General features: G+C 29.5%; 1 protein-coding gene across 1 annotated transcript; it reads right to left on the bottom strand.

Annotated features, from left to right (window-relative positions):
* Positions 1-13,266: 13,266 nt before the first annotated feature.
* Positions 13,267-18,370, bottom strand: LOC112729098 (palmitoyl-acyl carrier protein thioesterase, chloroplastic-like). The gene is made up of 7 exons (XM_025779460.2): positions 18,305-18,370; positions 17,670-17,986; positions 16,433-16,569; positions 15,428-15,541; positions 14,003-14,174; positions 13,848-13,916; positions 13,267-13,583 (listed from the first exon to the last, which is right to left on the bottom strand). Exons 2-7 carry the CDS (start codon positions 17,976-17,978, stop codon positions 13,314-13,316), a joined length of 1,071 nt encoding a protein of 356 aa, XP_025635245.1. The 5' UTR covers positions 17,979-17,986; positions 18,305-18,370; the 3' UTR covers positions 13,267-13,313.

The following is an 18,370-nucleotide window of genomic DNA, read 5'->3' as shown; positions in this document are numbered from 1 at the left end:
TTAAACATGTTCTTCACATTATAAAAGTTGTATGTGCGTGGCACTTTATTATATATTTTCTTATGATAGTTGAAAAATATTACTACTTACAATAAAGGATGCTTTGAGTTTTATAGACATGTAATGTGAAGATCTTGTTATGATTGTCGTAAAAAGATTTTCCCAGCCTATTTTTATTTGTAATAATAACGAGAGAGCCATGAAACCATTCATTCCAAATGTGACATTAATGGTTATATCTCTAATAACAGTAATTCTTCAACTCTGCCACCACCTCCATGCACTTCTTTGATTCTTTCTCTATGCCTCACGTTCTACCTTTCATACTTTCTCCCTCTCAACTTCTTCTGAACCACTCCGGCAAACCAACAGTGATATCGATGGCGACGGTGGCATCTTCGCCATCGTCGCTTCCTCAGCTCCCTTTTTAATTTCTCTTCTACGTCTCTTTGCGCAGTGTCTTTCTTTTCTTCTTGTGCTTGATGGTGGCGGTGGCAATGACTCCCACTGACACCATCTCCCTTCTCCTCTTCTCTCATCTTTCTTTCCATTATTTTCTTCTCCTTATCTTCTCCTCTTCCACGTACTCTCTCTCTCTCATTTTCTTTCTACGTTTCTCGGCTCTCTCTCCTTACATTTTTTAATGAGCTATGCTACGTGTACATCAAAATCACCCACCAAAATCAACCACCAATATAAAATACATGGTGAAATATAAATATATTGGTGGCCGATTTTAGTGGCTGATTTTAATGTACAAATAACATTTTTATTTTTGATTCATTTTTTCTCTTTTGATACACAACGTAATCGTATGTGTCTAATTAAATATATAAGGTGTATTTCTGGTATTTTTGGATATATTATAAAAGGAATTCGACATATTAGTATATTTGATCTTTGTTTTTCTTGATTTTTTAGAATCTGTAATTAACATTTTTTGAATATAGCACAGACAGCTCTATAGAAGTTTATTTATGCAAACAAAATTTATATTCACAAACTATACAAAAAGTATATGTTTAAACTAATCACAAATTATACAACATTCAATCACTGTCAATATTATCTGAACCTAATTGACAATATCGATTCAACAATGCTGCAAACGACTTGGACAATCTAATTGCTTCGCTTTCTTGAATAGCTCTATCTTTTTTTTGATTCATCTAATGAAACAAAATCCGCTAAGCGTCTTCAACTTTGAAATGGTCCACCTCCGCCACAGTTTAAAAAAATTTCTTTTTACTAAACTCCATTAATTTAGCAAAGTAATACAGAGTTATATATTTTTAAATATAATTACCTGCGTCCAATTCTCTCAGTCATATTTGCCCTTTTCAATGTTTTTTGATTCAAATATCTCGAGCCATTTCATTATATAAACCACATAGTCGAAGCTAAAAGCAAAAATAAATTGGCAAAATAAAATAGCAAAGTAAGAAAAAATACAAAATGGTCTAAATTCATTGTATTTGTATGCATAGAGTTATTTTCAATAATAGAAGAAGATAAATTATGAGAAGTAGAAGGAGTGGTAAATGAAATAGGAAAGGACTGATTGCTTGAAGAGGAAGGAACCTGATTTGTATGTAAATTAATAAATGAATCAGTATTCAGAGAGTTAGAATATGAATGATTTGAGAACATTTCATTGAATGGTAAACTAGACTCATTGAAAAGCTTATATAGTATTTATATCCTAACCTAAAGATTACGGGAGCTGGTCCCCATACATCTACATATACAAGTTCAAGAGGAAAGTGATAAATAGTCTTAGAATATGGAAATGGCAGCGTATACATTTTAGCAAGGCTGCAAGCATTGCAAAACAAAGATTCAATTTTATTGAGAGTGCAAGGAATGTTACAAGATTGTATCACAGCTTTAACAATATTGTAAGAGGGATGACCAAGCCTTTGATGCCAAATTCTATTAGAAAAATTACACTGACTACGAATAGTATGATAGGATGAAATATGTTGAATAAATTTAGGTATAATAAGGCCATGAAATTCATAAGCTCAATTCTTAAGATGCCCCTAAAGAAGAATTTGATGTGTAACCTGTGATTCAATCAAGCTGTAAAAAACATGAAATTCAAAATAAACATTGTTATCTAAACAAAATTGAGAGACACTGATTAAATTTTGAGTGAGTTTAGGGATATGTAAAATATTTCGAAGAACAAAAATATTTTTAGAGAAAGAATCAGACAAGTAATTTGTAGCAATGTGAGATATTTTCAAACCTGTCCCATTGGCTACATAGGTTGATCATTGCCACCATATTCAGAAGAGGAATATAGGTTTGATTGATCATTTGTTAGATGATGAGAAGTCCCAGAATCTGGGTACCAAGAAGCTTATGAGATTGTTGATGGTGTGGCAAGATATGAAGCAGGTTGATTGAAAATTGTAGATGATGGTAAGGATTGAGGAGTTTGTGAAGTAGAATAATTCCCAGAATTCTGAGTAGATTGAGGAATTAGAGGTGGTGTAGCAAAAAGGGAAGGTCCATAAAAATTTAGATCAAATCTATGAAAGCATTGAAGGACAACATGTCCTAACTTTCCACAAAGTTGACAGAAAGGTCGATTATTGAGTTGCCAAGAACCTCTACCACTGCACCTCTAGAAAATTTGCTTGCTTTACCTCTTCTGCCACCAAAATTACCTCTTCCAAGAAAATTTGGAGTTGAAGATGATGACTGAGAAAGATTTACTAGAGCAATTCCAGAAGAGTTTTGTTTAAACTTTTCTAACATGTCATCATGAGAAATAAGAAGAGTTTTAACCGCATCAATAATATACATGTCTGACTTGTCCCTTACAGTGGTGATGAATGGAGCATACTCTTTTGTAAGACCATCACATAGTGCATCAATGTGATCATCATTGGAAATAGGATGACCAATTGCTGATAAAGAATCCTCCAACTTCTTGATTTTAGCAACATACTCTGAAGTGGAAAAACTCGTCTTCTTGAAGTTTTTCAATTGAGACTTGAATTGCTTTGCTTTGATCTTTGTGGAGGAAGCGAAATGCACTTGCATTTTTTCTCAAATTTCAATAGCAGTTTTATAATGCATCATTCTGCTTTTGAAAGAAACATCCATGGATGCTAGAAGCCATGATCCAAGATTGTAATCTTGAAGATTCCAATCTGTATATGCTTTAGAAACTGTGCCTGCAACTTGATCAGCATCGGTTGCAAATGGTATAGGTTGTTGATTCGGTTGAATATGACTTTGAAGATTCTAACCAAAGATTGCAAAGACTGCTGGCAAAGAACGGGGGCTTAGCATTTGCAGTAGAATCAATAATAGTAAGAGCCATTGAATCAAGTACCAAGAATCTTCAAGCTCTAGATACCATGTGAAGTTTCTTGAAGAGCACGTTATTGAAGAACATATCAAAGTTTGATAATAAAGAATTGAAGAATTGCTAATTGAATGAATTTGATTTTGTGTATCACATTGTTATGAAAAGCACACATACAATTCATACTCCATCTCATATATATACTGGAGCTTCAGAACTGATATCAAGATACCAGCAAGACAATCTTGATTTTAATAGAATAACAGAAAACTACTCATTTTCAACTGTTCTCTATCCTTGAAAATGAGTACTAGATAAAGAAGTGCATGAAAAAAATCACCAAGATAAATTATAGTCAAACTATTGCATATTAAACACGTCTAAGTATATAGATTCATAAAAAAGAATTGTATATATATGATCATAGATAACTTATCTTTTACACTTTACAGAATTTCCAAGTGAAAACAAATAAATTAGAATAAACTACCATTTGTACCCACGAAAGTTGAAAACGCTGACATATCTACCCATAGAAAAAAGAAATTACCATTTGTACCCATAAAAAATTGTTTTTACTGGCAAAATTATCCAAACCCTAAAAAATTATCTAAAATCCCTAAATTACCCTTATCTTCACCACCACACCACCTCCTTCACCCAATCACCTTTCTAACCCTAACCTTCTTCACCCAACCACCACCCCTCTTTCCCTTTCTAATCTCAAATCGCACCACCACCCTCTTTACCCAGCCACCACCCCTCTTTCTCTTTCTAACACACTCTCACCATTACTTCCCACTCAGTCCCCACAGCTGCTCCAATGGCTCCTTGCCACACCCTCCTCTCTTTCATCCTCATAGTCACAGCAACACTTGCTGTCGCTTCCCCGAAGAAGAAGAGCACCTTCACGGTGCAAGTCCACCATGAAGCCAAGCTCTCCATCTTCCCAACCCACAAGCACTGGTACGAATCATCTCTCGTTTCTATTATCAACCATGCCACTACAGCTGAAACCACCACCACCGCCGCCTCCGCCGCCGTCCTTCACACTTACGACACTGTCTTTCACGGCTTCTCAGCAAAGCTCTCACCTTTAGAGGCCCAGAAGCTGGAATCCCTGTCCCACGTCGTCGCAGTGATCCGGAGCAGGTCCGCCAACTCCACATTACCCGCTCGCCGCAGTTCTTGGGCTTCAAAACTGCCGACAGGGCCGGCCTCCTCAAGGAGACGGATTTCGGTTCCGATCTCGTCATTGGAGTCATTGACACCTGTCCTGACAGAGAGAGAGTTTCAACGACCGCGACCTCGGCGCTGTTCCTCCCAACTGGAAGGGCAGCGGCGGTGGTGGTTCTACGACGCAGAAAGAGGTGAAGAGGGTTGGCTATAGCGGCGATAAGGTAGCGTGAAGAGGAGGGTCTCTGACGCGGTAGGCTCTGGTTTGAGGTCGATGGTGATGGTGGCGAGGAGAAGCTGGCGCGGTGCTCCTGGGCTGGCGGAGGTCCGCGATGTTGCTAGCGGAGAAGGGTGAAGGATGATGAGGAGGGTGAGACGGTGGTTTGTGGTTGATGCTAGGATTGGGTGGCTGAGAACTTTGAGAGAGAGGAGGGAGGAAAGAGATGATAGTGTGGAGAGAAGGGTAATTTAGGGATTTTAGATAATTTTTTAGGGTTTGGATAATTTTGTCTGTAAAAACAATTTTTTATGAGTACAAATGGTAATTTCTTTTTTCTATGGGTAGATATGTCAGCGTTTTTAACTTTCGTGAGTACAAATGGTAGTTTATTCAATAAATTAAACGCTATATCTTAATCGTTATAGAATATCAAAGAGTTAAAATATGAGATAATTCTGATATTTTACAATGATTTGGTAGAAACAGAATAATAAAAAAGGAAAAACTTCAATGATTAAAAGAGAACAAAATTTATAATGGTAAGAACATTTTGGAAAATCAAGAGCTTAGAATATTTTTATGTCCCTGAACATAAGTTTGTAATTGTTTTCTGTTACATGGCAACAAGCTGCTCTATTTGCCATCAGAGATCAAAATTTGCAAGACAACATTGTTAAAGGTAAAGAACCATCTCAATTTGACTCTAAAGCAGCAAATACCGCAAGCACTGTTCTTGCTAATATTAAGAAATTGGTTGATTCTTTAACTCTTGGTTATGATATCTCCGATGATCTCATATTGAAGCAATTTGTGAAGGCCTCCTAGAAGAATACTCGAATTGTATCACTCTTGTTCAGGCCAAACTTGAAATTTTCAACATTGGTGAGGTTTAAACACTGCTTGTCTCCCATGAAGAAAGCATGGACAAATTTAAACAATTGTCCATTGGATTAGCTCAGGCTCAACTTGCTCAAATTGATTCATCAAATCAAAGATTTTTTGGTAGAAATTCTGGTGGAAGAAGAGGTGCTCGTGGAGGTGGTTGTCTTGGAAGCGGGGAAAAAATGCTTGGCAATCAAGCAACCGTTTACACGTTCCAAGCCTGTTACGGCACCAATGGTGACTTCACCAAAACTTGTTAGTTAGTTAGGTATTAGTTAGTTAGTTAGTTACATTTCCAAAAGGTATTAGTTAGTTAGTTACATTTCCTAATATAGTTAGGTAACAGTCTTGGAGTAATTCTTGATATAAGAATTGATGATTACAAGATAATTCAAAACTTCTAGTAACTATTTCTTTATATTTCTCTCTTCTTCCTTGTCACTACATTCGAACCCCATCATGTTTGTATGGCTATTCTTTTAAAATTTTTGTTTGTACACACAGGGATCACTCAAATAAAGATGCATATTTCATCTTTTATTAAAGATATTTTTGTGTTGTATTTTAATTAGTTTCTGTATAATTTATTCGATATTCCTCGTCACATATTATTAAATTTTTTAAAAGATTTTCTTTTTAAAAACAATAAATAACATTTAAATTAGACGAAAACAAAAAAGATAATAGATTAACTATTAAATTTTTTTCTGAAATTGTTTATACAATTAATCTCCATATACAAGCCTTTTCACTATACAAGTCTTACAAGTCCTCAATATCCCCTATCCCTAAAACGCGCTTCTTATGGCACGTATGGTTCACGCACCTCCTTAACAGATTTTTCAATCAATCAACACGCGAATATATAACTTCCTTTTTTAAAAGGATTTCGTTTCATTTTTCGAATTTCTTCTGCGTTTTCTTGCCTTCTCTCTTCGATCTCTTTCGTGCGTTTCTCTCTGTCTTCTCCTTCGCCGTTTACGTAAATTTTTCTCTCTGTTCTCTTTCTTCGATTTTCTCATTTTTCATTGTTTCTGAAATCAAGCTCTGAAATCGTTTTGAAGATAATGGATGATTCAACTTCAGATTGTCAGCTGAACCAGAACAAAGTGGATTTTGAATTTGAATCCAATGAAGTTACTGAGATGTGGTTTAATTCCAGTTAATAATTGAATCTAAATTTGAATCCAGTTAATAGTTTATGATTGTGTAGCTAAATAATGCATGGACTTTGCCTGTGAAATTTGTTGTTCATTGTTCCTTATTTGAATTGAATCTAATGTACTAGTTCTGATGAATTTTTTACATTTTATATCAAACGTTCGGGTGTAAATCAAGAATATTTGGGTGTATTTTAGGAAAGTTTGGGTGTATGTAAAGTTTATGAGTTTTCATCTCTTTAAGAGTGAATTGTCTTGTTCTTTTAGTTGAATCGTTTTAGTTTCTGTTTAAAGAGGATTCATGAATTTGATTTTTGTTATTTTTTATGATGATTTTATAGTTTATGCTTGTTTTAATATGGTATATTTTTGGTGTATTTTGCAGCCCTTCTATGGTATTGATGAGTAGTTTGTTCTCCACATACAAGCATTTTTCTCATACAAGTCTTTACAAGTCTTCTCTTCCTTTTATTGTTTTGAATTCAATCAAGTGGCTGAGGTGTGGTTCAATTCAGAAGAAAAAAATGTAGCATTAGAGGAAATATTTTTCTGTACAAAAATGCTATCTGTACATTAAAATCAACCACTAAAATTAGCCACCAATATATTTGTGTATAAATACATATGTGATTTAATTTATTTTCAATATATATTTGTATTCCAGTATATTTTTTATACTAGTGGCTGACTTTGGTGACTAATTTTAGTGTACACTTAGCATAACTTATTTCTGTATTTGCAGCAAATTTGGGTGTAAAACGAAGATATTTAGGTGTAACACGAAGATATTTGGGTGTATTTTTATTCTGATAAGTTCTACATAATTTAGAACTCTTTCTCTTCCTCCTCCTCATCTTCTGCTGCTTCTTTTTTTTTCATCATCATCACCATCTTCTTCTTTTTTTCTTATTCATCTTTTCCTTTTTGTTTTACCTTCACAAGTTTCTTCTTATTTTACTCTCTTAATAAAAATAAAAACAAAAAAATTAAACAAAGAAGAAGAAGAAACACATAATGCTCCAAAATTACTTGGAAAAGGATGAACTTACATTCATTTAACTAAAAGAAAAAAAAATAAGGAAAAAAAGAAGAAAAAAATGAAGCATTAGAGGAAACATTTTTCTGTACAAAAATACTATTTGTACACTAAAATCAGCCATTAAAATCAGCCACCAATGTATTTGCGTATAAATACATGTGTGGTTTAATTTATTTTCAATGTATATTTGTATTCTAGAATGTATTTTATACTGGTGGCTGACTTTGGTGGCTGATTTTAGTGTACACGTAGCATAACTCATTTCTGTATTTGCAACAAATTTGGGTGTAAAATGAAGATATTTGGGTGTAACACGAAGATATTTAGGTGTATTTTAAGAAATTTTGGGTGTATTTTTATTCTGATAAGTTCTTCATAATTCAGAACTCTTCTTCTTCCTCCTCATCTTCTGCTGCTTCTTTTTTTTTCAATCATCATCATCATCACCATCTTCTTCTTTTTTTTCTTATTCATCTTTTCCTTTTTGTTTACCTTCTCAAGTTTCTTCTTATTTTACTCTTTTAACAAGAATAAAAATAAAAAAATCAAACAAAGAAGAAGAAACACATAATACTGCAAAATTTCTTGGAAGAGGATGAACTTACATTCATTTAACTAAAAGAAAGAGAGAAATAAGGAAAAGAAGAAGAAGAAAAAAATGCAGCATTAGAGGAAACATTTTCTTATACAAAAATGCTATTTGTACACTAAAATCAGCCACTAAAATCGTCCACCAATGTATTTGTGTATAAATACATGTGTGGTTTAATTTATTTTCAATGTATATTTGTATTCCAGTATGTATTTTATACTAGTGGCTGACTTTGGTGGTTGATTTTAGTATATACGTAGCATAACTCATTTCTGTATTTGCAGCAAATTTGGGTGTAAAACAAAAATATTTGGGTGTAAAACGAAGATATTTGGGTGTATTGTTATTCTAATAAGTTCTGCATAATTCAGAACTCTTCCTCTTCCTCCTGCTCATCTTCTGTTGTTTCTTCTTCTTCATCCTCTTATTTCATATTCTCATAATTCTTTTTGGAAGGAAAAAATCAAACAAAGAAGAAAAAAATACATAATGTTGCAAAATCAAAAGAAGAAGGAGGAGTAACACAATGATGAAGATGAAATACGCAAAGAAAAAGGAGGAGAAACACAAAGAAGAAGGAGAAGAAGAAGGAAGAAGAGGAGGAGGAGAAACACGAATAAAAAATGACAGTTGTAGTTTTCATTGAGGAAGAAGAAGAAGAGTCGTTCGTAATGGTGAATGAGCGCTTTGGAAACGTGATACACGTGTTAACACGCTTTTGTGGGTGAGCGTAGCTTCTGTTGGGTTTGGCCCAACTTGTAAGACTTGTAAACCAAAAAGATTTGTATGTGTAGCATAACTGTTGCTTATATAAAAAAATATGTCACACTCATCCCCATATATATATTATTACATTATATATATATATATATATATATATATATATAATGTAATAATAATAATATGGTAATTATTTTATATGTCACACAAATATAAACGTTTTTCTGTGAACTTAAGAAAAGAATTGTAAGTCTCTAGTCCTATTATCGATTTTTTTTGTATTAACCCTCCTATTATCGATTTGATTCATATATAATTCAGATGATAAATTATTTGGTGATGTGCTTCTTTTTTACTATGGCATATATACTTCTTTATTATTATTATTATTATTATTATTATTATTATTTTACACAATAAAAAATTTATATATAAAAGTGAAAAAATCATGAAGTACAATCATGACTTTAAAAATAATAGAACTAAATTATTGTCATAATATAATAGAAGTATGGAAGTTTATCATTCTCCTCTAATGGAGGGAATAAAATTCCTTTCAATAGTTTATTTAAGTGTTAAGTATGATTTTGGTCCCCAACATAGAGGCCGAAAATTGATTTCGTCCCCAGCCTTTTTTTGCTACAAAATAGTCCCCAAAGTTTCAGTTTGTTTTAAAATCGTCATTCGGACGAAAATACCCCTTCCTCCCCTCTTCTTCCTCAACACCCCTCTTCTTCCTCAACATTAACCAGAAGCAAAAGCAGATGCACAAACACAGAAACAAAAGCAGGCAACAATGGATAACAATCAGCAAAACAACAACAGTAACAATGGATAATGAAATTAGAGCGACAACAAAAATAAAACCAGAAGTAGAAACAAAAATAGAAGCAGCAGAAACAGAAGCAACCAAAACATCAACAACAACAATGGAATAAAAGGAATAAACAGAAAGGAATAAATAGAAGCTACCAGAAGCATCAACAACAACAACAACAATAGAATCCTTTAAATCTGAAAATTTAAAGAAAAAAGAATAAAAAATTGAAACAGAGGAAAAGGGTTGCGGCGGTGGTGGTGGAGGAGGGGCTGCGGCGGTGAACGACGATGTGGAAGAGGAGAGGTTGCGGCGGTGGTGGAGGAGGAGGGGTTGCGATGTTGTGGAGGGCTTCGTTCCTCTCTTCTCTTTCTCTCTCCCTCTGCTCTCTTCTCTCTTGCCATTAGTGTAGGGAGCAGTGGCGGATCACAGGCGGCAAGACAGCAGTGCAAACGGTGCGGCTTCCCTCCCCCGTCCCTCGCGCCCCACCCCTCTTTCTTTCTCTCCCCCTGATTCTCTGTATCCCTTTCTTTCCTTTTTTTATTTATTTTATATTTATTTTATTTTATAATTTTTTTAATGAGGGGTAATTTAGTAATAAAAAAATAAAATTGGTAAAAAGAACGATTTTAAAACAAACTGTAATCTTGGGGGATCATTTTGTAGTAAAAAAAGGCCGGGGACGAAATCGATTTTCGACCTCTACGTTGGGGACCAAAATCATACTTAACCCTTTATTTAATGTTTAATAGAATAAAAATGAATTTTACTAAAATAGATTTCAATACGAGTTTAATATTTTTATTCATCATAAAATACTTATAGAATTACTCGTAGATAAATTTTAGAAAAAAAAGGCATGATTTCTAATTTTATTTTTAATTTTAAAATGAATTTTAATTTTAGCTTTTAATAATATTAATTTTCTATCATATATAATTATTCAATTATTTTTTAATCACATCTAAATAAATTACTCTTAATAAAAATTTTTTGTGTTATTATTCAATTATCTTCTTTAGAAAATAATTAACTATTAAAATAATTAAACTTTTCACAACAAAAATAATAAAAAAAATTATGAACGAACAAAATTAACCACCATGATCATTTTTTGTATTTTTATTCATATTTTAATTATAAACATAAATATAATTTGATTATATTATTTATGAATTGTGACTATAGATATAGATAAAATTTAGTTAAATTACTTATATATAGTTTTATTGTTTTGCTTATAAAGTTAGATTATAATTATGATTATAGAATTGTTTTGGTATTTTTGTATGTGTGGCTAATAATTGATGGTGTTGAAACATTACCCTTAATTATAAATAAGGTTTATAATTTAAAACATCAAAGACTCAATTAAAAAGATACGAAAAAGATGATGTTAAAATATTCTAACTATTTAAAATAAGAATATTCAAAATTTAATTAAAAATTATTTAAAATTTAAACTCAACAAAAGTTTATATAATGTGTTTTGTATTAAATATATTTAATAACCTATTATATTGTATTGGTTGAAATTAGTTTTTATAATGTTAATTTTCTAATAATACATTATTATAAAGAAACTATTTTTTTAAAAATTTTAAAAAACTAATTAATATTATATGTATTTTGTTACACTACATCTAGTTATAAAAATTTTATTTATTTCTAATGCTTATATTAAAAATGAAAACAAATTTAAATTAGTGAATTTTAATCTATAATATTGTAAGAATTTTAAAAAGTTTGAGCTTGTTCTCATATAACTTGTATGATAAATTTTATTTTTAAAAAATTATATATATATATATATATATATATATATATATATATATATATATAATATTGATTGATTAGTGTGACATATTTTTTTATATAAATAATATAAAAAAAAATTAATAGTTAATTTATTATTTTTTTGTTTTAATCCAATCTAAATATTTTTTATTATTTTTAAAAAGAAAATCTTTTAAGAAATTTAATAATATGTGACGAAGAACACCGAATAAATTATATAGAAATCAATTAAAATATAACATAAAAATATTTTTAATAAAAGATGAAATAGACATCTTTATGTGAATATTTCTCTTATACATAAACAGAAATGTTTGAGAGACAATAAAAATCAATCTAAATTAATTTAAAGTTGTTTGATCTTATTTTATATTTATTAATTACTTTTAAAATAAATACATAATAAATATATAATTTTAATTGTTAAATATATAAAATTATAAATATTAATTAAATAAAATAATTACAATAAAAGGAAGCAAAAATGTTGGAAGGAAATAAACAGAGAACGTGGTGAGAATCTTCCTAGATTGATTTGCATGAAACACGTGAGTTATTATCTCCTATCACATTCAGTATGGGTTATGATCTTTAATTATAGTTGGCTGCTTGGTGCTTAGGGCCAAATGGCCAATAGCATTTTTTTTTTGGCTACGAATCTGTTTACTTCTCTAGCCGACAATGATTTCAATCAATTAAATAAAAGAAAGCAAAAATGGTGGAAGGCAAATAAATAAAGTGGCGAGAATCTTTCTAGATTGATTTGTACGAGACGCGTATGAGTTATTTATGATATTTATTTTATCTATGATAAATGTATACTAAAATTAACTATGAGTATAAAATATATATTAAAAATAATTAAATTATATATATATTTATATATAAATATATAATAATTAATTTTAATATATAAATAATATTTTTTATTTAATTATAGTTGGGTGCTTATAAGACGGGTAGCATTTTTGTTTGATTAGCAAATTTTTTTATTTTTTTTAATATAAAAAATATAAAAACTTACTTTTAAATAATTAATATTAATTAATTTTTTATTATAAATTATTATCTTTAAAATTATTTTTTAAAAATTAAAATTTAAGATATAAGATCTAATTAAAATAAAAAAATAATTAATATTAACTGAAAAATTTTATTCTCTTCTTAAACTCTTATATATAGATATATCTTTTAGACGGTATAAAAAAATTAAAAACATAAAATCTACAATTAAGAATTGTACGTAATCAACTTCTATAATCGAGATATTTAAAAGAGTTAATGAATGGTTATAAAAACAAGGGACACTTTATAGATTAAAATTGTATAAAGAGAGTATAAATCTTTTTTATAATTAATTTTTATTATTTTATTATTATTTAAAATATGAGTCTTAACTTTTTTAATTTCTCTTTTATCCCATAAAAAAAATTTATAAACTTACATCTTTACCATATAATTCACCTAAAAACAATTAGGTATAATTTATTATTAATAACCATTAAAATTAACACCACCACCACCAACTCCCCCCCCCCCTACACACACAAAAAAATAAATAGAGACTAATGCAACTCCCAGGTCTCAATTAGAAGTCTTTAATGAAAGCTTCTGGAACATGATTAAAATTGTCAAAGCTATTAGTAGGTTTGGGTCTCCACTCAGTCCTTCCCCTCAAAATCTCAACACCATCTTCAGATCGAACCATATGATTGTACTCAACGTTATTATTACTATTATTATCGTCACTACAAACTTCAGTTAGCGACTGTAACTTGCTGTCTATTTTACACTCCCTCTTGAATTTCAAACTCATGGCAGATAACTCATAATTCATCAAGATTGATTGTGGAATATTCTGCATATTTCAAATTAAAGGTAAAGACCATGTTGTATCTAATTAAATAATAAAGCCAAATCAGAACAAAATGCATATCCTAAAAATACGATAATAAATATAAAAATTAATTTTTTACTTTTATTTTTTTTTAAATTTAAAATTTACAGTCTAGAATCTAAAATTTAGAATTTAAAATAAAAAATATTTTAAAAAAAGTTAGTTGATATTAAGTAGAAAAAATTAGTTGTCTAGTTGAATTCTAATGGAAAAGAAATTAATTACCTCTAAGATCCAACTAATATACTTCGCGTTATTGACATGAAAATGTATATCTAAATCACTCCATTTTGGCTGAAAATTAACACGAAAATGTTATATAAATTTAAAAAATTAATCAATAATAAATAATTATTTATAAAAAAAGGAAACATGCATACCGTTAAACCAGTACAAATATAATCTGCTGTAGTGTCATCAACTTTAGGTATTTTTTTGTCTTCACCTTCTATAATAATTCTGGAATTTACAATATGGGGTTCATATTCCCTTCTGACTTCTTCCGGCATTTTGGATAATCTTCTTGTCAATTTGTTCATCAAGACACAAACACTGGATAGAAATCAAAATCAATTGATTATAAGTTTTCTAACAAGTTGTACTAACTCTAAGGTGGTTTCCATTGAAACGTACACAAGCTAGAGAACACATGCATGAAGTCGCATAACATAGTAGTTGGGGGAAAGATTATTTTTCTAAATAGTTACTGTGTTAATTAACTAAGTTATCTAACAATTCCAAATAAGTACCAAGTTTGATTATTTGAGCAAATTAAATAATTGCACTTAGTGATGATTTCTAAATCAAACAAACAGTTGCCTTTAATTTAAGAAAAAATATAGGTACCAATATACTATCTATCAACTTATTACCAACAATAATTAATTATTATATTTTAAACACATGTATAAAGAGATACATCCAAAAAATATATATATAAAGACAGATACAGTCATAAAAAAGATATTTTTGTTAGACACATCCACAAAGACACTTTCATTAAACACAGTCATAAACAAGAGTTGACAGAAGTTGACAAAAACGCTGTTGGTAACGTAGCGGGATTGTTTATTTAATGATCTAGCTAAATAAATAACTCATTCTTAAATACTCCTTATTAAGTGAGAAGTGTTGCATTTTTTATTTATTAAAAAAGTTTTAATTTCTTATTTATTATATTTTATATTAATTGTTCAAATTTAAATTTTAAAATTTAGACTTTAAAATTTAAAATTTAAAATTTAAATTATTTTATTTGTTAATTTCTTTTTTTTTTTACCCATAACTGTAAGTTAATTTTTAGGTGCGGGTTGAATAGTGTCCAAAAATTATCAAATATGAGAGTTTATATAATAACTTTTTTTAATAATATCTCTATTAATCCTGAAAAAAAAATGAATATTCGTGTATGTAAAAGTGTAAAATTAAAAAGATATTACATACATAATTATTATATATAATAATTTTTTTTTTCAGAATTTTGGCATGAAGTTTTTACCGGATTTTAGCCTTGTACCTTAAATATTAGTGTAAATTACTATTTATGAAACAAATCTCGTATAATACTATTCAGTATTCACACATACATGTATAATATTATTTATCTTTATGTATACATACTATTTATAAATATAATTTCCATTCAATTTTTTTCTGTTAAAGTTTATTTTCGACAAAGACAAAAATAATGTCATATTTCCTTTTTTTTTTTCTCCCAACAAGAAGATCAATTTTTTTTGGTTTGACGATGATTGTTGGAAAGTGAGGAAGAAAATTAAATTTTTAAAAGTAATTGATTTATATACCTTGAGGCTCTATTCAACATTTGATTTGTTTTGAAATCTTGCACACTCCAATTTAAGCGCAAAGCATTCTTTCCTTCTGTAGATAACCAAGTTTCCACTTCAACTACATCATCCCTATATAATACAAATATATTTTCATGAAACATAAGGAAGATTGCAAGATTTTTTTTTTCGGATAAATGTCAAACACAAATTAAAAGAAATTAAATAAGAAAATATTACAATAACGTCCCAAAAGAAACTATAAGAGTTCAACGAAGACCAGACCTAAAAAAATTCCATAAGGCTTAATATATAGAGAGAATATATAGTACATAGACTTTTATAATTACTTAAGAAAGCAATATGTTGCTATTTAATTTGTATAAAAATATTAGGTGAATAAGTTATTTTGATAATTAAGTTTAATTAAGTCTTTTTTATATGTGTCTCTTTTTTGTTTTTTAATTGATTTTTATTGTGTTAATAAACTCTTAATTAAACTAATTTAATTAAACTTATTAATTATTAAAATAACTTAATCATATAATATTGCGCTAATTTGTCAACATAGCTAAAAACGAAACTAATAAACAGATTTATTGTTCACGTAGTACTATGATTACATGTTATATTCTATGTGTAGAAATAATTTTCACTTTGCTAATATATTCATAAATTAATTTTGAATAGAAAATTTGAAAAAATTATTAGATATTCTCGATGTACACTATAACTCTTACACTAATGTATTAATTGAATAATAAATTATTAATAAATATTTATAACAAAGTCATTTGAGGTTATGTGATCTAAACTAATTAGAAAGAGTAAATTCTTTTATCTTATTACTCTTAAAATACCTAATAATGATAATTTATGATGAATGTATAGCAAACTTGTTTCATAGTCAAAAATCAATCGACCTCCTATAAACTACTCAACCAAATCCAGTGATATATATGTTATGGAGTCATCGTAAAGATATCAATAAGATTAAAATTATAAATATGTAGGAAGACTTACCATTTAGGATAACGATAAGTCGAAAGCTGCATTTCAGTATATACCCATACCAAGTTCCTTTTGATCATTTCGTTCGTAGAACCATTTAAATTATTATTGTGGATCCCAAGTGTCTTACAGTGATCAATCATAGAGCTCTATGAAACAAATAATAGAAGCGAAATGAGATAACAATATTATTGTATATATGTTACGGATATAATGTGAATGATAAAGGTTAGTTAAGTTAGTCATAGTCAAGGGAGTTATAAGTTTGTTACTAGCCTTCCCTTTAAACTAGATTATGTTCTCTTAGATATATATATATAAGTATTTACATATAGTTTCACTGAATTTTTAATTAGATTTTTATATTTTCTTGTTTTTTGATTGAATTTTTATATCATATTAGATTTTGTAATTAAGTTTTTACTGTGACAAAAACGATAGAATTAATAGAATATTTTATTAAACAAACTGAATATGCCTAATACTTTACTGAATATTCTGTATAATTTAACAGAATATTCCATTAATTTTAACATTTTTATCACAGTAGGACTTACTTACAAAATCTGATATAATGTAAGGATTTAATTAAAAAAAATAAAAATTTAATTAAAAATTTGATAAAATTATAAGGACAGATAGAATAATTAAACCTTTAATATACAACACAAGATAAATTGGATGTCAATATATGTATGTGAGCAAATCTATTAATATAGATATTACACACTACAGCAGATCCGCCTCTTAGCAGCGGTTTGCAGGAGGACTAGTGGCGGTTTCTAACCGCCGAGAAACAAATTGCCAGCGGTTCAAAAACCGTTTCTGTATAGGGCGTGGACATTTGATTTTGCAGCGATTTTGTTGAACCGCTGGCACAACCGCTGAGAAACCACTTGATTGGCGTCGATTGACTTAACGGCGGTTTGAAACCGCTGTTATTTGGCCAACAGGATTTTCAAATGCATTTTTTTACAATTTTAAACCGCTGCTGTTCTATTGACCGTTATGTTTTTATATATGTATTTTGCGGTGATTTCAAACCGCCGCTATTCGATTTTCCCAAAAATTTAAATTTATCTTCGGTCATTTGTGTGCTTTGTAAATAATATAATAACTAACAAAGATTACGAATTTCATGAATATAAAATTGAGATCAAATTGTTTACTTTATTAACCATGTCCTAATTTGTTTTCATAAGGAGCTCATTTGTATGATTAAGAATGATGATGATGTTTAAGGACAAACCTGAAAATAGTTCATCAAAGTCTCAATAGATGCCACTCCGTTAGCATCAACTTCATATGATCTGATGGTAAAATTTTGACGAATAGAAGATATGGTAGCAACTCTGGAAATCTTAGCATCATCATTATAATTTCGGGCATTTGCCTTAATTTGTAAGCCACCACAAGAAGCACGCTTCACTCCAAGTCCATGTCCTTGTCCTAGGTTATTAGTGCCACGTTTGATGCCCTCTTTTGTACTATAGTTTTGTGATGGTAATTTAACAGTGTGAAATGCACACGCTGAAGCAGCAGTAATCGGTGCCACCATAATGATTTCTGCAAAAGAATAATTAAGAATTCGTTAATGTAAACATGTTTTATGCATAAACACATTATTATTATGTCAATAAAAATAATTTTGCACTCTTATTACAACCTAGGTAATCATTCAAAAAGAAGTAAACAAATTTAATTGGATGAAACGTAAAAGATTTTACACAATTAATACATTAAAAAAAATTAAATATTTGTATGTTGTCAACAATAAAACAAATAAAAATAATAGTGGGCAGTAGGGAAACAGTTTCTGTTAATTTTACTTTTGGAATTGTGAAACTATATAAACTAAAAATCTAACGCTATACTAATACATACATGTTTTGACACTTCTAAAACTGCAGAAGGAAAGTAGCAAAGTTCAAGAATATAAATGGGTTCTTT

Source organism: Arachis hypogaea, chromosome 12 (genome assembly GCF_003086295.3).
Source record: "Arachis hypogaea cultivar Tifrunner chromosome 12, arahy.Tifrunner.gnm2.J5K5, whole genome shotgun sequence".
NCBI classification, from domain to species: Eukaryota; Viridiplantae; Streptophyta; class Magnoliopsida; order Fabales; family Fabaceae; genus Arachis; species Arachis hypogaea.
The sequence above is the reverse complement of the archived record's forward strand: the minus strand, read 5'-3'. Positions and strand labels throughout refer to the sequence as shown.

Coding starts and splice junctions, on each gene's coding strand:
- LOC112729098 (XM_025779460.2), bottom strand. CDS start 17,978: ATGGTGGCACCGATTACTGCTGCTTCAGCGTGTGCATTTCACACTGTT. Junction 16,570..17,669: donor CTTTGATGAACTATTTTCAG/GTTTGTCCTTAA, acceptor TTTGTTTCATAG/AGCTCTATGATTGATCACTG. Junction 14,175..15,427: donor ATGTTGAATAGAGCCTCAAG/GTATATAAATCA, acceptor ATTTCTATCCAG/TGTTTGTGTCTTGATGAACA.